Consider the following 25,380-nt stretch of genomic DNA (forward strand, 5'->3'; position numbering starts at 1 on the left):
AAAGCTGTGACAAACCTAGACAGCTTATTAAAAAGCAGAGACATCACTTTGCTGACAAGGGTCCACAGTCAAAACTATAATTTTTCCAGTAGTCATGTATGGATGTGAGAGTTGGACTGTAAAGAAGGCTGATGCTTTCGAATTGTGGTGTTGGAGAAGACTCTTGAGAGTCCCTTGGACAGCAAGATCGTCAAACCCGTCAATCCTAAAGGAAATCAGTCCTAAATACTCATTGTTAGGATTGATGCTGAAACTGGAGCCCCAATATTTTGGCTACTTGATGCGAAGAGTCAGCTCACTAGAAAAGACCGTGATGCTGGAAAAGACTGAGGACAGGAGGAGAAGGGGGCGACCGGATGAGGTGGTTGGATAGCATCATCAACTCAATGAACGTGATTTTGAGAAAACTCCAGGAGATGAAGGACAGGGAAGCCTGGTGTGCTGCAGTTCATGGTGTTGCAAAGATTTGGACATGACTTAGCAACCAAACAACAACACAGATAATAATTTTATGTTCTAGTTTTTACTTTAACAATGTACCAATGAAAAGTTTTGTTACCATTTCAGTGGTTATATAACCATAACATTTGAAAATGTAATTTTTTTTTTTAATCTCTTCTCCGTAGCTTTGAAGCCCAAATTTGCACAATTTACTGGAACATCAGAACTTAGCAATAATTTTGTTATAATAGTCCACTATTATTGACTATATTGTCTTAAATTTCTTTTTATTGAAATTATGTTATATGAACATCCTTGTACGTTAATCTTTGTCTTCAGTGGTTGGTCATTTTATTAGAGTGCATTTCAAAAAGTGGAATTACTAGTTTATAATTTGTTTGTTTTGTTTTTAAGTGGATTGCCCCTGATGGTGATTATCCATAAGTCCTGGTGTGGAGCTTGCAAAGGTAGGTGGAAATGATCAGACCTCAGATGTGTTCTCTAAATGTTAACATTTCTGACTTTGGCTCAGCACTGTTTATTGCTTGTAGGAGTACCAAAGAAATACATGGAACAGATTCTCTGCCCTCAAGAAATTTACAGTAGTATTTGCAAGGGATTGAAGGATGTGGCAATTAAGATATGGTTATATAGAGTATGGGATTAAGTGCTACAGTAGTTGTATGAACAGTTGTATATACAAAAAGAGATATGAGGAGTGGTTAGCAAAGTCTTCCTGGAGGAGGTGGGAACTGAATTAGTAAGGTTCTCTTACTACGCAGCATGTGTTCTCTCTGTTACATCACCCTGCAGCTTCCCAGGCAGATTTCTTCTTTTGTTTGGTATGCTACACTTAATAAAATCTTTTTGGAAAAAGTATAAAATTAGTATATACCATTAGTTTAGTAATACATGTGCATTAATGGTAGAGTATTGTTCCTCTCTTGTCTTTATTATATCTGTTCTTAAGTAGATGTTATTGAAATATGTAAAAAAGCAAATAGTGGTAATTTTTTCATCAGTGTTCATTATCTGTATTTTATAAATGAGATGAAAGTTTCAGAGAAATGAAGTCAATCACTTAAGGATACACAGCTATGCAAGTCAATGGCAGAAGCAGGACCAGAATTCAGGTGTCCTGATTTCTGGGTCTTAAGATTAGAAAAACTGTCAGTTACATGAATCATTTCAGCAAATTAAGGTTTGGATATGTCAATGATTTTTTTTCTGTTGCTTCCCACCCCCAGCTTTAAAGCCCAAATTTGCAGAATCTACAGAAATTTCAGAACTTTCCCATAATTTTGTTATGGTAAATCTTGAGGTAAGAATTCCAGAGCTTCTTTCTGCTGTGATTTTAAGTCTTCACTGTTACAGAATTAACATCATTGATGGTATAAAATCTTACTCAGCAGAGTTGTCTACTTGTATGTATGTGTTTTTCTTCTGAACTCGAATACTAAGGCTTGTATCAGATATTGTAGAACCATCCAGCCCCCATTTGTGGGAGGAAGTAGGAGAAGAAAGATTGGTTAAAATGACTAACTTTTAAGATTCTTTCATTTTTGGTTTGTGATTATGTCATGGTTTTACATCCTTGTATAATTAAAGATGTAGTCATACATGCAGGCCACAATTCCCTGAAAAATAAGATTGAGTTGAAATCCTACTCTGTGCTGGGCTTATATGTACAGCCTCCTTTTTCTTGGTTAGATATCTTTTATGTTCTTCACATTGGCCAGAGGTCTTAGAATCCCAAGTCAGAATATCAGACCTTGGAGTTAGAAGGGATTTTTAGACCATTGATACCATTCCCATTTTACACATTGAGCATCTTAGACCTGAAGGAGTAAGGTGATTTAGTCAAGATCACAGAGCCGAGTAAGTGATAAGAATAGGTACTGTGATTTACTTGTGCTGCCTCTTAGGCTATACTCTTCAAATGTGGGATTCTTGGATGTTCTCTGATGATCCTCCTAGCCCTATGTTTCTGTAAAATGATGTTTATTTGAACATAGGACTGGAAATCTGAACACATTAACAGTTAATGTTGAGGTAGCTAAGGGAGTGCTTATAAAGCTGGTGGATAGGGGCTTCCCTGGTGGCTAAGTGGTAAGGAATCCACCTGCCAATGCAGGAGACACAGGTCGATCCCTGATCCAGGAAGATCCTATATGCTGCAGAGCAACTAAGCCCATGCAACACAACTACTGAGCCTGTACTCTAGAGCCCAGGAATCAAAACTTCTGAGCCCATGTGCCACAACTAGTGAAACCCAGACGCTCTTGAGTCTGTGCTCTGCAACAAGAGAAGCCACCACAATGAGACGCCTGTGCACCGCAGCTAGAGAATAGCCCCTGCTCACCATAATTTCAGAAAAACCCACGCAGCAGTGAAGATCCAGCATAGCCGAAAATAAATAAATAACTTAAAAAATAAAGCTAGTAGATAGCCTGAATGCTAACACGTATAACTTCTGAAGTGGGAATCACACCATAAATGACAAGGTTAAAAATAAATAAATAATTTTTAAAAATAAAAAATAAAGCTAGTAGATAGCCTGAATGCTAACACATATAACTTCTGAAATGGGAATCACACCATAAATTACAAAGTTACTATTGATTCCTGTCTATCTGAACTCCTCACCATTTTCTATGGTAACTTAGAATCACCACTCAAAGAAAACACAAATGTGTTCAATGAGCATTCCCCAGCTTGAGAGATTTCTTAAAAAGAAAGCTAGCTATGTGGTCATGTCTCCTGGGAGGACTGTAACTTCACAATTGTACTAAAATGTCAATCTTATCAATTCATGCATTCAAGAAAAACTGTGTAAGTCAGTAATGTAGGTATTGCGAATAAGCAATGAACAAAACAGACAAATTTCTTTGCTGGCATTAAATTACATATGAGGACTTGAATGTGGGGAGGCAGACAAATAAATATGTCAGATGGTGGTAAATGCTGTGGCTAAAATGAAGAATGGAGGGGACAGTTTGCAGTTTTAATTAGGTGGTTAGGAAAGAAGGTGGCATTTGAGCAAAGATTTGAAGCAGAAAAGGGAGTGAGCCACCTGGATGAAGGGGGGTGTATGTCCAGGCAGAGGGTAAGAACAAGTCCAAAAGCCTGAGTGGGGAGTGTGCCTGGCTTGTTTAATGACAGCAACAGCAGGCAGCTTAGTGTGGCTGGGAGAAACTAAACAAGGGGTGGGATGTGACGTCAGAGAAGTGCCCAGGTAGAGGTCATGTAAGGGCCTCTCAGGCCACTTCAAGGACTTACCCGGAGTGGGAGGGGAAGCCACTGGAATGCTTTGAGGAGAGAAGGAACATGATCTGACTTGAGGTTTACACTTAATAGGATGAAGAGGAGCCCAAAGATGAAGATTTCAGCCCCGATGGGGGTTATATTCCACGAATCCTGTTCCTGGGTAAGGTGAAAGGTCTTAATCTGGGGATCCTTGGTACAGAAGGAGAGAGAAGTGCATCAAGGCACTGACTCCACCTGTTGCTACTGCTAAGTCGCTTCAGTCGTGTCCGACTCTGTGCGACCCCATAGATGGCAGCCCACGAGGCTCCCGTTCCTGGGATTCTCCAGGCAAGAACACTGGAGTGGGTTGCCATTTCCTTCTCCAATGCATGAAAGTGAAAAGTGAAAGTGAAGTCGCTCAGTCGTGTCCGACTCCTAGCGACCCCATGGACTGCAGCCCACCAGGCTCCTCTGTCCATGGGATTTTCCAGGCAAGAGTACTGGAGTGGGTCGCCAGTGACTCCACCTAGTGAAATTATATTGTTATGGCTAAAAACAAAAGCCATTTTCAAAAGAGAGTGATGGATTCTAAATGCCAGAGCCTCAGGTCTGAAGGAAAACTTTTCCCATTAACTAGCTGCTTTTGTAACAAACAATAAAACAACCTCCCGGCGCCCCCGTCCAAACTAACTGCTTTTGTGAGCAATGGGAGAGTACTGATCATTTATTTATTCATTTGGCAATCATCTGTGCATCAACCGCAAGTTAAGCACTGTCAGCCACAAGTTAGGCACTACAGGAACCGAGAGAAGCCGTAGTTCCCACCCTTGCCCGGTAGCACAGCTGAGGCAATGGGATACTGTAACCAGACAAATATCTTTTCAGAAACAATTTCCTGGGAGATATTTAATGATCACCTTGTCTTTGATCAGCATTCTGCTAGATTCTATGGGGAATACAAATAAAAATATAGGATCCCACTATCATCAAGCAGAAAAGGAACATGCCAGAAAGATGAAACAGCATATTGGCATGGTTGAGAGTGGGGGTGGGTTGTGTTCAGGGAATTCCAAGGGATTCATTTTGATTGCAATGTAAAACACAGCGGGCAGGGTGGTAAGATAATGGGCTGCAAAGATGGGCAGGTCTCATTTTCCAGAAGGCCTAGTATATCATATAATGCTTGAAGTACCTGTCTGTTGTAGTTATTGCAACCCCTGTGCCATTTTGTCTACAATAGATCCCAGTGGCAAAGTGCGTCCTGAAATCATCAATGAGAATGGAAACCCCAGCTACAAGTATTTCTACATCAGTGCTGAGCAAGGTATGGTTATGTTGAGAGAGAAGAAGGAGGTTTGCTGCTAGGTTTAACTAGAATGAACCACATGCAAGATTTGATGGGAAACTAATTCAGCATGTTAGGTAAGCGTCTTCTGCATGTAGCTTTTGGCTAGATGCTATGTAGGATATAGAAGAAAGAGACGAGCAAGCCCCTCCTCTAGCTTCTTACAATCCAGTAGGAAGCTAACTGACCCATAGGAAACTGGAGAACTGAGGCTTCCAGAAACAGTCGCTTGCCCTTGGACTCACAGTTAATAAGTCACAGAGCCAGGATTTCAGTCTACAACTTAGTTTTTTTCCACTGCACTAAAACTATTCTTGTAAGAATTCAAAGGTAGGGGAAAGCTATTAGATGATCAATTCTGAAAGGTATCATAGATAGTAAACTAACTTGATCTAGATATGAAGAGGACATTTCAAGCTCAGGAAGCAAGGGAAAAGCGTGTCAGGTGTCGCCTGACATGGAGAGTGCATGAGTCATGCTAGAGGGGATGATAACTGGATTGAGTCTTGCAGAATGAGACCTAACCAGCAGAGGGATGTGCAAAGCATTATTTAAGGCAGAGGGAACAGCATCAGCACAAACATGTGAGGGAAGATTGAAATCATAAGTCAGTCATGCTTTTTTGTTCTCTAATCCTGAGTGCAACCATTCTAGAGGCAGAAGTTGGAATTCATGCCACATACTGTCACTGTTTTCCTTCTGAATTCTCCCTGCCATCTGTAAAAGAGGGTTATTTCTAAGTTGCCATGCTGCCAGTTTGTTGATCATTTTATGTTTTGAGACCTCAGCACTCATTTCTCAGAATAGGGAGAAGAAAGATCTGGAGAGGTTATCCTCTCCTTCCCATGGGTAAGGAGAATGTTACCTTCCCTACCCAAAAGCAGATCCCTGGAGGCTGGTATTAGAGGGAAGTTTTCCACATGGAGAAGGGCAACTGAACTTTAGGTCCCCAACTCTTGACCCTTGAAATTCACCTTCCTTTTAGAATTTCATGCAGTTACCCCTGCCGTCTTGACATGGGCATCATCCTTTAATATATTAGTCCAGATATAGACACAGAACCCTTACCTGAATTCCCCATGGCTCAGCTGACATGAAGCTGAAATATTCAAACTTGACTTTACTAAATGCTTGGGTAAAACTAAAGGGGTGTAACAAACTTTACTACCTGGTATGCTTTCTGAGATCCACAGATTGTGGCTGCCATTGTACAGGGAGCCTGTACCCAGCTTCCCTCTTTGATTCCTGAGATAGACAAGAAGACTCATCTGTCTACCCAGGGCTTGCCTTCTAGGTTTCTCTTTTGCCTGAGAACTTGACTTCTTCCATACATAATTGGTATTGGACATGACCACCTCTTTCCGTGAAGAACCATCCTCCCTCTTAAGCACACATACTTGCTCACATATCGGTGTAGCCTCCACAGAAAATGAAATAAATGCAGCATTCATCCTGAACAGGTGATGGAGATGATAGAAAGATGCTTTCTATTCCCTTAGTGTCGTGATATTTTCAGCTTATGACAGGGGTTCAATTCTAATCCTTGAGGGTAAGCCAAAGTAACTGCTAAATAACATTTTTGTAGGACCTCATAGTTTACAAAGGACATTTATTATTCATTCTCTCATTTAATTTTTATAATCTGCTTGAAGTTAGTAACATCACCTTATTTATAGATGAGAAAACAAATTCAAGAGACTTTCCTGGGCTAACATCCAGAATTAGATCTTAAATCCAGATCCTGTGCTGCTCTTACATTTCTCCTAAAACATAAAATTATGTGTTGGTTGTCAAATATGAAAGACCTGCTTCATACTTTTCTCCTCAATGTTTATTTCACAGTTGTTCAGGGGATGAAGGAAGCTCAGGAAAGGCTGACGGGTGATGCCTTCAGAGAGAAACATCTGGAAGATGAGTTGTAACATGAACGCACCCCTTCTTTCCTCAAAGTTATTGTTCTGGAAGAAAGCAGCAGGGAAGGGAATACTGAGGAATCAGAACAATTGAATGGATCGGAAAACCTTGCTCCTTCCCACATGGGAAGGGCCCCTCTCACTGTTAGAAGAGTTCTGCTGCCAGAAACTGGTCTCCATGTTTGTGATCCAGCAGAGTGTGGCAGACTTCCTGGTCCTGTCCCCTCTCACCTAAATATCTCTTTGTCATTGAAGGTAAAGAATGACACCTTTTGACATAAAACTTGAGCCATTTGGAGATTTACTCCTCACACTGCAGTATTTGAATCTTTCCATTTCCTCCTGCTTAACTCACCTTGGTGGTGAAAAGAGACCAGAAGCATCTTTTCTATAATGTTAAAAATTGCGGAAAGAACTTATCATTTAAGACAACAAATTCTAAATGTAAAGCCGTAATTCTGCCCCACCAAGGAGCTCAGCCTGTCTCTTCTTTTTCTCCTGGGAATAATCTTGGGCTTCTTCCTGAATGCCTGCAACTTCCTTCCTCTTCTCTGGCTTGGCTTCCCTGTCTGCGCGCATGTGTGTGCAGGAATGGCTGTGTGCTCTGGACTGGCCCCAGCTGGAAGCATGCTTTCTTTGCCCCCGTTAACTGTTGAAGAAACCTTCTAGCCCTAGATGGAGCCATTTTTGTCAAGTCGTCAACTGTATTTTTGTACTGGGATTAACAACAAAAAAAGAAAAAATATTAATTGTTCCATTAAACTTTAATAAAACTTTAAAAGGAAATGTGTTGTGATGGCCTTTTTCTTACTGGGGAATGGAGGGAGAGCACTTCAGGAAGAAAACTAACCTTGAGGGTCTAATCCAAGAGCTCTATCGGGCTGTTCCCACACCTGCATCTCCCACATGCTAATGGACATCAGAGCTTGTCTCTTCTACTTTTCAAATATCCAAATTCCCTCCATCCTCACTGTCACTGTTTTGTACAGGACAGGCCTTTTCTACTTCCTATTTACTGTTACAGCCTGTGACTTGACTACTTGCCTCCAATATTCTCTCCTGTCATCCATCCTCCTTAACTTCCCCCAGAGTAATCTTTCTAAAACACAGATGTTACCATGTCACTCCCCTGCTTAAAGCCTTCCTGCCTCCTTCAAGAAAATAATATTAACATTAGAAAATATCGGGGCCTGCCTGCATCGGAGTCTGCATTTGCTGCTCCGTTTGCCTGGGCCACTCTTCCCTGTGCTATCTACAGGCTTTGCTCCATCATTTCTCATTAAAGCTTCACTGACTTTATTAATAGTAACAGCCTACCCTCCCCCATACTCTCTTTTTCTTTACCCTGTATATTATTTCAACAGTATAAAAAGAGGGATCTTATAAGATATCACCTCCACTGGAACACTGAGTGATGGAGGCACTGTTCATAACTATGCTGAAGTTACAAGTTCATTCTCTACCTCTTTCTTTGAGAATGTAAGCTGCAGGAAGGCAAGCACTTCATCAGTATTATTCGGAGTATATGACAAGATTCTTGAAATGTCTGACACAAAGGAGATATTTAGTAAATAAATATTAAATGAATAAATCAGAGAATTAAAAAAAACGGCAACCCACTCCAGTATTCTTGCCTGGAAAAATCCCACAGATTTTGGCGGGCTACACGGGTCACAAAAGAGACAAGACTTAGTGACTGAGCAGGCAAGCACACAGCATTGTTGTAACAAGCCTGCCTGAAAGGTTAACTGACTTTCTGAGAGAATATAGCTTAGTTTGATTTACTGTTTTTTAAAATATGTCTTTACTTGGCTGTGTCAAGTGTTAGCTGTGGGACGAGGGATCCTCACTGCACCATGTTGGATCTTTGCTTGCAGCATTCAGGCTTTGTTGCTCTGTAGCATGTGAGCTCTTAGTTTGCCGACCAGGGATCAAACTCTCAACCCTTCACTGCAAGGCAGGTTCTTAACCACTGGATGACCAGGGAAGACCTTGATTTACAATGAATTAGGGTACAGACATTTTACCACTTTATAGAGTTATATGTTAATATACAGAAAACTAATAAGCAAATGATTTTCCCAGGGAGAAGATAGGTCCATTAACCAGTTTGTATCTGATTTAATAATCTTATTTCAACTTTGAATTGGTTTTTTCATCTTGCTGGTCCTTATTAATAAGCTAAAACTTTTGCATATGCTTAGAATCTGTTTGAAAATTTTTTTTAACATTTTGCGAATACTTGATATAAAAAATGGTTAATGCTGAATCTTGTCTCATTATAGCTGTAAGTAATGTTCTTCCCATGGATATATGATGACATTTTTAAAAAGTCATGTCACTGAGATGTAGTTTTATTAAAGTTTTAATAAAACTTTAGTGTTAATTATTATAATTTGTAATGTGTGTTATTTTGATTGACATACTAATAATAATTCTTGTAACAATAGCTGAATCTGGAAGAAAAATTTTAACTCTGGGATTTTAGCTTAAGTTCCCCTAAAAGCAGGGCCTGAGATAAGGCCTATTCAGGTAATATATTTTAGGAAGAGATTCTAAGGAAAAGGAATGCGGGACTGGTGAAAGTGAAGCATAGGAGGGAGAACCAAAGTAGAGTACATTATTGAGCTGGTTACCTCATTGGTCCAGAGCTGCACCGAGGAGCTAATTTCCTGGAAGAACAGATACAGAGGCAACAAAGAGCCATGCAAGCATAAAACAAGAGATAAGGGAATGCAGCTTTATGGTGGTGTCCTCAACTTCCAAATGTAGCTGGTTACCACAGTGACTGCCAAAGCAGGAAAAAGATCAAGAGGTTGTAAAGTAGGGTAGAAAAATTGTCTAACATCTCTTAGATTCTTATAGCCAAAGAAAATTTTAGCATTTTAATTCCAATTAAATATAAATATTTACTATTGAGAGGTATGACATGGTGATGATCAGTAAGAGAGTTTTAAGCATATAAATCCTTTGTGCGTGCTCAGGCACTCAGTCATGTCCAACTCTTCATGACCCCATGGATTGCAGCCCACCAGGCTCCTCTGTCCATGGAATTTTCCAGGCAAGAACACTGGAATGGACTGCCATTTCCTACTCGTACATACATTATGTTAGTTTATAATTCTGTGGTATAGAGTGAAATAAAAATTCAAAAATAACAATGATGTAAAATTCCCAACTGTTAAGACCCTGTCCATCTATTAATTTTAAGTGAATAAGGTAGAAAAAAATTCAGTGGGTATATGGATATAAAATTCCTGTGGTACTTAGACTCTAATGGATATATTTTTTAAAAGTGACATAACAACTTTTTCTAAATGTTAATATTTACAGTACAGTAAAAATTACGTCCTTTGCAATTATTTAAATGGTGACGCTTTCAGAGGTCAACTTGAAAGCACATAGTTTTCCAAAATTCTTTCAGTGGTCATGCAACCATAGAAGTTTCAAGACTATGGGTTTCAAACATTCTTCAGCTGAAGGTGCAAATATTTATACAGCACTGTGTGCTAGGAACTGTTTTAAATCTTGCAGTCACATTAACTCATTTATCCTAACAATAACCTGATGGATTTGGTTCTATTTCCATCATCATCTGTGCTTTATAAAATAATAGATAGGGATATGGAGGCACACAGTGGGTAAGTAATTCACCTAAGCTACTGGGATCAGAGTTGGTATTTGAATGTGAGCAATTTGGCCCCTGTATCTATGCCTTTAGCTACTACACCATACTAGGTAATTTTTATTCAAGTCAACCAACTTAAGGATTGCATCAATGACTTAGGCTGTGTAGCAAGTATAAATCTTCAAACCAACTAATACAATTACAAAAAAAGAGAAACAATTGTATATTCCAATAACAATTCCTCTTTAAACTGTCATTCTGCATTAAGACAGCAAAACCTCTTAAAGTCAGGTTCAATGTTTTTTAGGTTATTTTAGGTTTAAACTAGGTCAACTTCAGGATTTCTTTTTCCTCTTCTCCTGGATGGCATTAAGTCTCAGAGAATTATATGATGTCATGACCTCAGATATGAGACACTGCCCAGGCTTGTATCTTCTGAGGTATAATGTGCGGCTACCTGATCTTGGTACATCTTTCCATGAAGGCATCTGCTGGGATGTCTATTTTATCAGCCTCCACTATTCAGTCCATACACTTGGCCCCTTTGTCAGTAGGGCCCTTCTAGGTGGTCCTTCCAGCTCCTCAGCACCACTTCTGTTCCCTTCATTGGGTAGCTCTCCTGTGCCATCCTAGGCCATGAGCATCAGGGCCACTGATCACAGTTATACAACCTCTCCAAGGATAACATATTCAAAAGCAGAGACATTACTTTGCCAACAAAGGTTCATCTAGTCAAGGCTATAGTTTTTCCTGTGGTCATGTATGGATGTGAGAGTTGGACTGTGAAGAAGGCTGAGCGCCGAAGAATTGATGCTTTTGAACTGTGGTGTTGGAGAAGACTCTTGAGAGTCCCTTGGACTGCAAAGAGATCCAACCAGTCCATTCTGAAGGAGATCAGCCCTGGGATTTCTTTGGAAGGAATGATGCTGAAGCTGAAACTCCAGTACTTTGGCCACCTCATGCGAAGAGTTGATTCATTGGAAAAGACTCTGATGTTGGGAGGGATTGCGGGCAGGAGGAGAAGGGGACGACAGAGGATGAGATGGCTGGATGGCATCACTGACTCGATGGACGTGAGTCTGAGTGAACTCCGGGAGTTGGTGATGGACAGGGAGGCCTGGCTTGCTGCGATTCATGGGATCGCAAAGAGTCGGACATGACTGAATGACTGAACTGAACTGAGCAACTAAACTGAACTGAATCTGAAATTCCCTTCCACCAAGTTTCTGCTTTAGTACCACCATCTGTACCACTTGCTAACCGCTCTACTTGCCATCATGCTGTCTCACTCAGTATTTTCTGAGCAGTGAACACACTTTACAGTGATGCTTGCATGTGAGATCTGAAGATGGAACTGCTGGGGAAGAGTTGCAGAGTGTGAGGCCTCCATTTTGCTGGTGTGACTTTGCAGGTGTGACGTGGCCCAAGAGTCAACTATTCTGGCAGCAGCTTCCTGATCTCAGGCTGTATTAATAGCTATCACAGTGTGTTCCAGGAGGACAATGGCTTCCTTAATTCCAGATGATGGCTAAGATTACGTGATGGCCAAGATGGTGTGATTCCAGAACCAGAACCTTGGAGAGCAGATTCCTGATTCTCTACCTTCCAGATTGATGTCAAGTTTCATTTCCCATGTCAGGACAGATAACGATTTTCTTGGAGTCCTTCCTTGGGGACCAGGCTAATGTGTGTTCCTCTGATCATTTCAGTACCTAATTCCCTGTATTAAATGCTTTCTAATTAAAATAGCTAGCATGGTTCCTATTATCTACAACAGGACCTTGCTTATTATAGTGGTAAACTTCCTAATTAAGATATTGTATATACAGGGAACTTCCCTTGTGGTCCAGTAGCTAAGACTCTGCATTCCCAATGCGAGAGCCTGAGGTTGATCCCTGGTCAGGAAACTAGACCCCACATGCTGCAGTTCACATGCTGCAGCTAAAGATCACATAAGAGTTCACATGCTGCAGCTAAAGATCCCACTTGATGCAAGTGAGACCCAGCGCAGCCAAATATGTACATACATGCATGCATACATACACAAGTATTTTAGAAAAGATGTCATATCTAAATCATATTCCAAAAATGTCACTTAGAAGTTCTACATTTGTAATTGGATGTAGTAAATGATGAGACTTTGGGTTGTACTGCTTTTGGTGAGTGGGTAATTATATTTTGAGTTGCATTATATTGAGGTTTTTTTAAGTTTAGATATGACTAGGTGGGGGGATATGACTAGGTTTTTTTAAGTTTAGATATGACTAGGTGGGAAATAATATAGTTCAGGTTGGGCAAATAAATTAGTATATTATATAGATATTTAAAAATTATTTTTAGCTATTGCATTAAATTATCTTTCTTAGGTTCTAAAAATCCTTTACCTTTTAAGTTTTGGAGGGAGGTGGGACCCTCTTTCCATTTTAGAAGTTGGAAATACCAGATAATTGCTTTCCCAGCCCCCTTTGCAGCTAGACTATAGGCAAATGACCCCAGCTCACCCAATGTGGCACACTTTCATGCAGCACAAGATAACACCATTTGCAGGAAGACTGAGTTCTTGGGGCAGTGGTGGTTATAGTGCCCACAGAGGTGTCCAGTGTTGGAGGCTAGTGGTGTCAGCAGTACAAACTTAGTGCTTGGTGGTGAAGCAATTGTGTCTTCCCCAGCAAGTCTTCAGTACCAAGCCTGGTACTCCAGCATCCCCGGGTAGTTTGTGATCTAGTCAGTGTTGCTTAACAAATTCTTTTTTTTTCTTACATAAACCAGAGTATAAGATTCTGTGGCTAGCCACTGTAGGAGTCAATAACTGTTGCTTAACCAGGTTATAGCAGCATTTCCCAAAGTATATTCCATGCAACACTAGTGCCCCTAGAAAGACTTTCCATGATTAAATAAGTTTGGATAACAATTTATCTCTTGGAATGATTTATAACTCAAATTAATATTTTAGAAATTCTGAGAGGTCTCACAGGATATTCTTACTCGCTACTAGATGGAATGTGAAACCAACACATGAAGGGGATGAAATACTGAAAAAATTGAAGTGAAACATGGTTGGAGCAATGGATTAAGTCAACCTTGAATCCCCCTTTGTGCACTTCAAGATGTATGAGCTGATATTCCAATAAGTCAATTGAAGTTTGGTTTTCCATTTTCATGAAAATCCATGAAAAACCATCATCTATTACCTTGGCCTTTTGTTTATTTGACCTCCTTATCGTCAATAACCTCCACTCTATTTCAGCCACCCACCCACTCCAATGGTCTCATCGTGTTATCACTCAAAACTCTTTTACCTTTGAAACCCTGAATTCAGAAATATTCTCTGATTACAATCAACTGTTTATCCTTTCAACCTAACTGATCAGTATCTTCCATTACACTTTAACCTTATCCAGATCTTCTACTATAACTCCCTCAACTTTTTACTGGTAAATCTACACACCTTCCCTGCATCTGTCTCATCCTTTTATCCTACCCTTTTATTCCAGTGAAAGAGATATTTTCTACTTCTGTCCTGTGCTCAGTTGCTCAGTAGTGTCCGACTCTTTACAACCCCATGGACTAAAGTGCAAAAGACTCCTCTGCCCATGGAATTTTCCAAGCAAGAACACTGGAGTGGGGTGCCATTGCCTACTTCAGGGGATCCTCCCAATATAGGGATTGAACCTGGGTCTCTTGTTTCTCCTGCATTGGTAGGTGGATTCTTTACCACTAGCGCCACCTGGGAAGCCCAATTTCTACTTTTCAGAGGCTAATTGAGTTCTGGAGTCATCCCCTCCCTGTCTTCAGACTTTTTTTATTTTCTGTAAATGTTCCCTTTTCTCTCTTATATAATTAATCACTCTATCTCTACTGGGTTATTCCTGTGCAAAAATAAATAAGCATTGGCATTTCTTATCTAAAAACAAACCATCTGTGGACTTACGTGCTATTTGCCTGATCCACTTCCCAGGGGGTGCTAGTGGTAAAGAACCCACCTGACAGTGTAGGAGACATAAGAGATCTGGGTTCCATCCTTGGGTCGGGAAGATCCCCTGGAGAAAGAAATGGCAACCCACTCCAGTATTCTTGCTTGGAGAATCCCACGGACAAAAGGAGCCTGACGGGCTACAGTCCATAGGGTTGCAAAGAGTCAGACATGACTGAAGAGACTTAGCACACACATGGTCAAGCTTTCCTCACCTCATTCTCTCTTTAACACTCTACGTGTTACACTTTGGCTTTGGCAACTCCACCTAAATGATTCCTGCTAAGATAACGGTAGGAGATATGAGATTGGAAGTGAATGAGGAAAGTTTGGCTGATAAAGTCATTTTTGAAAGCTCTTTCTCATTCAGACTTGCATGGATGATCCAATCCCTCCTCCATGTATTTGATATCATGTGCCAATAAACATTGTGATATGCTGCTGGCCAAACTATATATTTTTGTACATTGCTTCAGGACTCCAAGAGAACCACAACTACTGAAAAACAGGAAATGGATCCTGGTGAACAGTGAACTTTCATTGTTCCTTATCAAATAAGTCAATAGCATCACCCTATTATTTTACATGCTAGAAACCTGAGAAGGAAATGGCAAGCCACTCCAGTATTCTTGCCTGAAGAATCTCATGGACAGAGGAGCCTGGCGGGCTACAGTCCATGCAGGTCACAAGAGTCTGACATGACTTAGGGACTGAGCACACATGCAGCCTGAGACCCATCCTTGACATCTCCTTCTATCTTACTCCTTAATCATCAATTATTGTTCATTTGTTTTCCTAGATATTTTTTAAATCCTTGTTATAGGCTGAATCATAGCTACCTCCAAATTAATATGTTGAAGCCCTAACCCCCAACCTCTGAATGTGACTGTATTTGGAGATACGACCTTTAGAGAAGTAATTAAGTTAAAATGAGGTCATATGGGTAGGTCCTAATCCAATAGGACTGATATTCTCAGAGGAAGAGATTAGGACATAGACACACACAGGGAAGAGCAAGTGAAGACCAAGAAGAAGACGGTTCTCTGTAAGTTAAGCAGAGAGGCCTTAAGAAATCAATCCTGATCTCAGACTTCTAGCCTTCAGAACTGTGAGAAAACAAATCTGCTGTTAACCCACATAGTCTGTGGTACTGGATTATGGCAGCCCAAGCTGACTAACACACTCTTCTTCATCTCTATCATCACCACCATTGTCTAGACCACCAGCATTTGTCACCTAGACTTTTACAGTGTACTATCCATCAGGTAGGGCTTTTATCCATCTTGTTAATTGCTGTATCCTCAAGGTGTAGTATCGGAGAAGGCAATGGCACCCCACTCCAGTACTCTTGCCTGGGAAATCCCATGGGCGGAGGAGCCTGGTAGACTACAGTCCATGGGGTCACTAACAGTCGGACACAACTGAATGACTTTACTTTCACTTTTCACTTTCATGCATTGGGGAATGAAATGGCAACCCACTCCAGTGTTCTTGCCTGGAGAATCCCAGGGACAGAGGAGCCTGGTGGTCTGCCGTCTATGGGGTCGCACAGAGTCAGACACGACTAATGCAACTTAGCAGCAGCAGCCCCAGCAGCAAGGCGTAGTATAGAATCTGGCATGTGGTAGGCATTCAATAAATATTAATGAGATGGCTAAATAAATGAATAGCTATTTAGGTGATTTCCTTGCATCCATCCTTGCCCCTCTCTCCAGATGTTCTCCACAGGGACTGCTCTCTTTGTAACAGAGTCTGATTGTTTCATTTTTCATGCTTGATACTCTTTGCTGACTCTCCTCCATTAGTTCCAGGACAAAGTCCAAAATCAATAATGTTGTTTAAAAGAGTGGTATAATTTGGCTCCCAAGTCTCTCTCCAGCTGCACTGCATGTCATTCTCTCATTCTATTACAAATTCCAGCCACATTGGTTTTCTTTCCATTTTTCCAAGTTACTCAATGGTCTTTACACACACTTTTCCCTTTATTTGGAGTGTCCTTCCCCATATATTTGCCCAACTCATTCTTCAGAAATCCCACCTAAATGTTGCTTTGTGAAATATTCCATGATCACAGCACCAGTACAGCTCTTTCTTTTATATCTCCCATCACTTTCCCTTCAAAACAATGATCACAATGGTAATTACTGATGTGATTAGTTGGGAATGTCTGCCTTCCTTACCAGAGTGTAAGTTTTGTGAGACTGGGGACTGTATCTGACTTGCTTATTATTGTATTTCTAGTGCTCAGTATCTTTGTTTTATTTTTATTTGGCTGCACTGGGTTTTAGTTGTGGCGCACAGGATCTGGGCTTCCCAGGAGGTGCTAGTGCTAAAGAACCCCTGCCAAAGCAGGTAGACCTAAGAGTCATGGATTCGATCCCTGGGTCGGGAAGATCCCCTGGAGGAGGGCATGGCAGCCTACTCCAGTATCCTTGCCTAGAGAATCTCATTGACAGAGGAGTCTGGCAGACTACAGTCCATAGGGTCGCAAAGAGTCGGAAAGGACTGAAGTGATTTAGCACGCACGCACAGGATCTAGTCCCCTGACCAGGGATCGAACCCTGGGTCCCTGCACTGGGAGCATGGAGTTTTAACCACTGTACCACTAAGGATGTCCCAGTGCTCAGAACCTTTAGCTATGCCTGTGCATGTGTGCTCAGTAGCTAAGTGGTGTCTGACTCTTCTGCAACTCCCATGGGCTGCAGCCTGCCCGGCTCCTTAATCCATGAGTATACCGTAAATGAATACTTGTATTAAAGCATGGGCCCAATTTCCTAGGGCTGAACATTTTACTTTAGCTATCATGTACCAACTGCAATCCTAAGGTCCAGAAGTAGTACAAAGGTGGGAGTGATTAAATTCCCTCCAAGTAAGAATGAGATAGATACAAGGATGAGTAGGGAGGAGTCTTCTTTATAAAGGAGGAGTATTCAGGAAGGCACTTTGTAGAAACAAAGGCCTATGCAAAATGCTGAGTTGTAAAGTAGGTTCTAGGAGTTGTAAGTCATTCTGTATATCCAGAGAACAAGGATCAAGGGGGTTGGTGGTGGGAGATAAATGCAGAGAGAAAAGGACTTGGTTGAATTTGTTAATGAGGTTGCATTTATCCTATCATGCAATAAACATCACTGATTTTTTCAGTTCTTTCCTTTGTTTAGGTCTATCCATGGAAGAAGCTAGGCCTGGAGAATTGTGAGCATTACTTTGCTAGCATGTGAAATGAGTGCAATTGTGTGGTAGTTTGAACATTCTTTAGCATTGCCCTACATTCGGACTGGAATGAAAACTGATCTTTTCCAGTCCTGTGGCCACTGATGAGTTTTCCAAAGTTGCTGGCACATTGAGTGCAGCATTTTAAAGCATCGTCTTTTAGGGTTTGAAATAGCTCAGCTGGAATTCTATCACCTCCACTAGCTTTGTTCATAGTGATGCTTCCTAAGGTCCACTTGACTTTGTACTCCAGGATGTCTGGCTCTAGGTGAGTGATCAAACCATCATGGTTATCTGGGTCATTAAGATCTTTTTTGTATAGTTCTGTGTATTCTTGCCACCTCTTTTTAATATCTTCTGCTTCTGTTAGGTCCATACTGCTTCTGTCCTTTATTGTGCCCATCTTTGCATGAAATGTTCCCTTGGAATCTCTAATTTTCTTGAAGAGATCTCTAGTCTTTCCCATTCTATTGTTTTCCTCTATTTCCTTCCATTGTACACTGAGGAAGGCTTTCTTATCGCTCCTTATTATTCTTTGGAACTCTGCATTCAGATGAGTATATCTTTCCTTAAGTGCTTAAGTTTCCTTAAGTTAAGTGCTTACCCCTTCCTTTCAGCCCCTATATTCAGGCCGGACTGAAGACTGATCAGTCCGGAGAGAATGCATTTCCCTTTTAAAGCACAAGGGGGAATATGAGACTGAACTTTTGCAAATGGTCACAAGGCAGCCTGAGCAGTATCCTTCAGCAAGCCCTCTGAGAAAGAGGACATAGATATTTTCCCAAGATTAGAGAGGCAACCTGACACTTTATAGCTTCTAAGAAAGCGGCAACTGTTCTTAAGTTCCCTAGACATGTATTTGATGAGAGAAGTCATTGGCAAGCATGATATACCTAGTTGTAAGAGTTGTCAGATCCCTAAAAGTATCTGATGTTACTGAATATCCTATTGAGCATCCCCTAAATTACATACACTATCATTTTTTGATTGAACTCTTTTAAGGAAATCATTCTGACCCCCATTTTACAGATCAGCAACCTGTACGATCAACAGTACTTCAATCACATATTAGCAAATGGTGAAAGTTGGATTTGAACTACAGTCCATGGTATTGCAAAAGAGTCAGACGTGACTTAGCAACTAAACAATATTAACAACAAACTCTCTGATTCCAAAGTGTATGTCCTTTTGATTATCCCACACTGGTCATCTTAGAAAGCCTTTGAGTTCATTTTAATTAAATCCCCCTATTTAACAGAAATGGTTCAGAAAGAGGACTGGTCAGTTGTGAGTAATAACTGATGAGACTGAGGGGGATTTTGTCCCTAGGGTGGGCTTGTGGACACAAGAACCACCAGCCACTGACCATAACTGAGCTAATGCCATTGCCATGTAAACACTCTGCAAAAGGGGGAGGCTTTGGTGAGACCAGTTAGTCATGGTCTCACACTCAGAGAATCTTCTGTCCTCTCTGCCCCTTAAGTGCCTCATCCCTAAAACAGGCTGACTCCTCTTCTATCAGGTCTCAACTCAAATGAAACTTCCTTAGAGAGACTTTCTTTCTACAATAGCCCCTCCTCTAGTCACTTTCGGGTTTTCTTGGTGGCTCAGCAATAGAGAATTCGCCTGCCAATACAGGAGATGCAGGTTCAATCCCTGGGTCAGGAATATCCCTTGGAGAAGGAAATGGCAACCCAGTTCAGTATTCTTGCCTAGGAAATCCCATGAGCAGAGGAGCTGAGCAAGCTACAGTCCATGGGGTCACAAGAATCGGGCCTGACTCAGAGACTAAACCACCCCCAGCCAGTCATTTTCTATCCCATCACCTTGTTGGACTATTTCCTTAAATGTGCTCATCACTAACTGAATTATGTTAGATTTTATTTCCTTATTTACTGTTTGTCTGTCCTTCTAGGATTCATAACCTTCATATGAGCAAGGGTTCTCTCTGTTTAGTTCACATTTGTGTACTCTGCCAGAAACACTAAGTGTTAGCACATACAAACAAATCTTTATAGAAAGAATGAATGAATGACATAATGATGAAGGACTAGTTGCAGAGGATGAACGATATGAACAGGCAGATGTCAGTAAAGAAGAGGATTTTCATGACAACAAGAGTTGTCCAAAGACAAAGCAATCTGCCTTGGAGGAGATTGTCTCCGCATCCTTGGAAGCGAGCATCCCAAGGCTACAGAGGGAGTGCCCATGTTGGATGGTGGGGGAGGGATGATCTGAGGTTCATTTAGCTTCCCAGTAAAATCTTAATTAAATTTTGAGCCAAAACCCTGGTAGCAGGATGCTGTCTAGTCATTGTCTGTGTCAAATTATGGACTAAGTATTCTCTAACAGCTAGGGAAAAAGAGGCCCAGAGGGCAGGGGAGGCAGAGATGAGGGAGTTGATAGTGCTAGATTCTGCTTCTGGGCTTCATGGGAAAGGCCTGACTGAGATGCTGATTGTTGTTATTCAGTCCCTAAGTCACGTCCGACTCTTTGTGACCCCATGGACTGCAGCACATCAGGCTTCCCTGTCCTTCACTATTTCCTAGAGTTTGCTCAAACTCATGTTCATTGAGTCGGTGATGCCATCCAACCATCTGATCCTCTGGTCGGCATGCTTAAAGCTAAATAAAATTAATGAAGACGTTTATGAATAATCATTTCCAGTTCAGTTGCTGCTCTTACCACTGGGCTCTTGTTCCCCCTCTTCTGGGCCCCACTTCCCATGTGTCTGTCACTTCTCTTCCATTCTCATAGGGAATAGCACCACCCAAGTCACAGAACTCCCCTAGTTGCCTCCATATCTTTTCCCCCCATCTATATCCAAGTAGTTGCCAGATCTTATCTTTTTCATCCTTTTATGTCCCACTGCATCTCCCAGCTCAAGCTCATTCTGTTTCTCTCTTTTTTTGGTCACACTGCATGGCCTGTAGGACCTTAGCTCCCCAGCCATGAATGGAGTCTGTGCCGCCTGCAGTGGAAGCGTGGAGTTTTAACCACTGGATTGTCAAGGAAGTCCACTCATAATTTCTTTTGACATCACTGTACCAGCTTTCTCTCTGGTCTCTTTGTCCTCTGTATCTTGGAACCTCTGATCCATTTCCACTGTATAAACTGAGTTCTTTCTAAAAACCATCACAGTATTATAAAGTAATTATCCTCCAAGCTGAGTTCTTTCAAAAGTATAAAGTGGACCAAGTGTTCCCTCTGGAGAAAGCAATGTAACAGCTCCACATTGCCCTGATCTTTGAGTCCATCATCCTCAGTGTGGCTCCCCAGGCCCTGGCTGACCTCTGGCTCTGACTTACCCTCCTACCTCATTCATCACAAGTACTTTGCTCATCCTGTCTGTGATTCCAGAGACTTACAATCCCTGAAGTTCCCTGAAGCCTTTGTATAATTGCATACCTTTGGGGTTTGGCTCATGCTAGCCCTTCTGCCTGTTTCTTTCTCCTTGAGTTTAACTCCTACTTATCCATGAAGATTCAGCTTAAGTCTCAACGCTGCATCCCAGCATGGGGCCTAACACTTAGGCTCCTCCCCATTGATGTGTTTCACAGTGAGAAAATAGCCACGTCTTGCCAAATGTGGCTGATTTTAATCTTGGCTTTCCCTATTTTCAGTAGCTAAGAAACCATCGGCTACTTAGTTCTTCCTCTCATCCAGGATGGCATGAATCAATCCCCGCTTCATAGGTTTACTGTGAAAGTTGAATGAGATGATAGATGTGACAAATCTTTTGTGAATATCTATATGCCTATCTATTCAGCAATTATAAGAATGATCTAGGAGATCATGTTGGGTTGCAGTTTGGCCTATGCTTTTGTGAACTCAGATCAGTGGGTCTTAAAACCTGCTATCTTGGATGGACCCTGAGCATCTTGGATCAGGGACTATTTGCTGTGTGGGTGAGGGAGTGAATGAATGAGTGAATTCAAGGTAGTGGGAGAAACTGAGACAAATTCAAGGCAATGTTATGGAACAGGTCACACTCTGGGAACTAAAAGTAATTTAATGTTGCTGGAGCTTTGGGCGAGATGGGGGAGTGTCCACTAATGAGACCAGAGGGTCATAGGGGCCAGACCACAAGAGGCCATATGTGCATATTAAACAGATTTAATCTGGGTTAGGAAGAGTCCTCTGCTGCAGTGTTGGAGTGTGGTTACATGAGAAGTTTGGAGGCTACTGTGGGTCTAAGACAGTGAGAAGGCTGTGGCCATGCAGCGGCAAGGAAGGAATGGAATGGAGCACTCTCAGGAAGTAGTACAGGTGGGTTTTGGTGAAGGACTGGTACGATGGGCAAGAGAGAGGGGTGTTGGGTGGGGCTGGGTTCTGACTGTTCACATGCTGAATGCTGTGTGTGTGTGTGTGTGTGTGTGTGTGTGTGTATGATTCCACCCATGGGGACAGCAGTGTGCCCTGGTGATGCACATTTTCATTTATTTTACAAATGATAAAGCTGAGGCACAGAGAAGAAAGAAGGGCTGATTAGTGCAAGAAGTGGTGTTTGAAATACTTAACCATTTTTTCTCATTATCTAAATCTGTTCCCATCCCTGTGGTAGATTGGTTAAAGGCCACAGATTCCTCCCATCTCTCTATTCATGCCTCTTTGTAAAGTGACTTTGCTCTTCTCAATCAAAGCCCTTTGAATCTGGGCCAGGCTTGTGACTTGATTTGGCCAATAGAATGCAGCATATGGGATGTTTTGCAGTTGCTGAGGCTAGGCCTCAATAGATTGTGTCTTCTGCCTTGCTGTCTTGGAACACCGCCCTGAGACCACCATGTGAACTGGTCTGGCCTGCCAGTGGATTAGAAGCCTCCTGGGAAAAAACTATGGCACTCAGCCCTTGGCCAGCACCAACTGCCAGACCTAGGGGTGACCTTCCAGCTGAATGCTGTTCAAAAATGATCTGAGATATTAATAAAATCTGCAAATGAACCCATCCAGCCACCCACAGAATTGTGAGAAATAATAAATTATTGCTGTTTAACCCACTGAACTTTGGGGAGTGATTGTCATGCAGAAAAGCATAACTTGAAGGAACTTCTCCATTCCCATTACCAGTGACTGGCCCCACTGTCTACCTGGTTGTTTCTGCAGAGTCCCTTTCCCCAACATCTTACATTTAATCTGCCACCAGGTCCTAAATACACACTGGATCCCTCTACCTCCCACTTTCCCCATGCCTTGACATGAGTTCTGGTCCTCTTCATCTCTCATCTGGATTATTACAGCAATCTCTAACTGGGTTCCCTCTCTCCTTTCTCCCTGCTCCCTACCCTTCCCACTCCATCTATCACACCCACCACAGTCAGAGCTATCTTTCTTTTCTTTCTTTTTTTCTAATGTAATTTGCGGCCTGTGCAAGTATGTGTATGTGTTCAGTCATGTCTGACTCTTTGAGACCCCATGGACTATTGCCTGCCAGGCTCTTCTGCCCATGGGATTCTCCAGGTAAGCATAGTGGAGTGGGTTGCCATTTCCTCCTCTAGGGGATCTTCCTGACCCAGGGATTAAACCTGCATCTCTTACTTTGGTAGGCAGATTCTTTACCCCTGAGCAACCCACAAAGCCCCAGAGCTGTCTTTTGTACATGCATATATAACCAGGTTACTCCATTGCTTCAAACCTTTTGCTTGTAAAGTAAATTCCCAATAATGTGATTTCCAAGGCCTTAGACCAGCCAGCCTCTGTTTCTCTTTCCATCCCTGTCTTCCACCACTCCTCTCATGAGCCTTATGTTTCTAGAGCTGCTTTAGACATTCTGGTGACTTCCAGGCACCTGCACCAGTTTCTCTGTTATATGAGGCAACCTGCTGAAGAGGTCAGAGAAAAACACTCGACTTGCCAACAGATCTACATTCCTAGGCTGACTATGAGGGACTCACACTGGGATACAGATCTGAACCTTGTAAAGATTTGAACATTCCAAGTGACATCCACACTTAAGCAATTACCTTTTTCTGTTCAGTTCAGCCACTCAGTCGTGTCCAAATCTTTGCAACCCCATGAACCGCAGCACACCAGGCCTCCCTGTCCATCACCAACTCCCAGAGCCTACCCAAACCCATGTCCATTGAGTCGGTGATGCCATCCAACCATCTCATCCTCTGTCATCCCCTTCTCCTCCTGCCCTCAATCATTCCCAGTATCAGAGTCTTTTCAAATGAGTCAGCTCTTCACATCAGGTGGCCAAAGTATTGGAGTTTCAGCCTCAACATCAGTCCTTCCAATGAACACCCAGGACTGATCTCCTTTAGGATGGACTGGTTGGATCTCCTTGCAGTCCAAGGGACTCCCAAGAGTCTTCTCCAACACCACAGTTCAAAAGCATCAATTCTTCGGCACTCAGCTTTCTTTATAGTCCAACTCTCACATCCATACATGACTACTGGAAAAACCATAGCCTTGACTAGATGGACCTTTGTTGACAAAGAAATGTCTCTGCTTTTTAATGTGCTGTCTAGGTTGGTCGTAACTTTCCTTCCAAGGAGTAAGCATCTTTTAATTTCATGGCTGCAGTCACCATCTGCAGTGATTTTGGAGCCCGGAAAAATAAAGTCAGCCAGTGTTTCCACTGTTTCCCCATCTATTTGCCATAAAGTGATGGGACTGGATGCCATGATCTTCGTTTTCTGAATGTTGAGCTTTAAGCCAACTTTTTCACTCTCCTCTTTCACTTTCATCAAGAGGCTCTTTAGTTCTTCTTACCTTTCTGCCATAAGGGTGGTGTCATCTGCATATCTGAGGTTATTGGTATTTCTCCCGGCAATCTTGATTCCAGCTTGTGCTTCCTCCAGCCCAGTGTTTCTTATGATGTACTCTGCATATAAGTTAATAAGCAGAGTGACAATATACAGGCTTGACATACTCCTTTTTCTATTTGGAACCAGTCTGTTGTTCCATGTCCAGTTCGAACTGTTGCTTCATGACCTGCATACAGGTTTCTCAAGTGGCAGGTCAGGTAGTCTGGAATTTCCATCTCTTTCAGAATTTTCCACAGTTTATTGTGATCCACACAGTCAAAAGCTTTGGCATAATCAATAAAACAGAAATAGATGTTTTTCTGGAATGCTTTTGCTTTTTCGATGACCCATTGGATGTTGGCAATTTGATCACTGGTTCCTCTGCCTTTTCTAAATCGAACTTGAGCATCTGGAAGTTCATTACCTTCTTGCCTTTTCTTTTTTCCTTTCTTTCTTTTTGAAATTGAAGTATAGTTGATGTAAAATGAGGGTAAGTGATTGATTCTCATTCAATAAAAAGCATCACTTTATATGTCATGTGCAAACTAGGAGCTAGAGAAGGCTGACTACAGAAGATACAAGGAAATTTTGTTCGTAGGACTTTAACCCCAGTGGTGTTCACCAAGCAACCATGATTCTGTAATCTAGTAGGAACAGCTCTTGACTTGGAGTCAGACAGACCTGTTTCAAATCTGGTTCTTCCATTTACATTTGTGTGACCCTGGAAAGTCATTTCAGTTTTCTGACTTCTATTTCCTCATTTATAGAAAGAGGATGGCAATCCATACCTTGCATGATTGCACTGAAGACTAAATGAGACAAAGATATGAGTTAATCCAGTATATTTTAAGGTCTTAATGATTATTATTGTTAGC

General features: G+C 41.7%; 1 protein-coding gene across 1 annotated transcript in view; it reads left to right on the forward strand.

The window, feature by feature from the left end:
- TXNDC12 (thioredoxin domain containing 12) overlaps positions 1 to 7,731 on the forward strand; it is a 33,836-nt gene extending 26,105 nt beyond the window's left edge. Inside the window, exons 3-7 of the mRNA XM_019957495.2 lie at positions 856 to 908; positions 1,689 to 1,762; positions 3,799 to 3,868; positions 4,928 to 5,011; positions 6,875 to 7,731. Of these exons, the coding sequence (XP_019813054.2) occupies positions 856 to 908; positions 1,689 to 1,762; positions 3,799 to 3,868; positions 4,928 to 5,011; positions 6,875 to 6,954 (361 nt within the window). The 3' untranslated portion in view covers positions 6,955 to 7,731. The remainder of the gene's footprint in view (positions 1 to 855; positions 909 to 1,688; positions 1,763 to 3,798; positions 3,869 to 4,927; positions 5,012 to 6,874) is intronic.
- The last annotated feature ends 17,649 nt before the right edge of the window (positions 7,732 to 25,380 follow it).

This window comes from Bos indicus, chromosome 3, assembly GCF_029378745.1.
Source record: "Bos indicus isolate NIAB-ARS_2022 breed Sahiwal x Tharparkar chromosome 3, NIAB-ARS_B.indTharparkar_mat_pri_1.0, whole genome shotgun sequence".
Lineage (NCBI taxonomy): Eukaryota > Metazoa > Chordata > Mammalia > Artiodactyla > Bovidae > Bos > Bos indicus.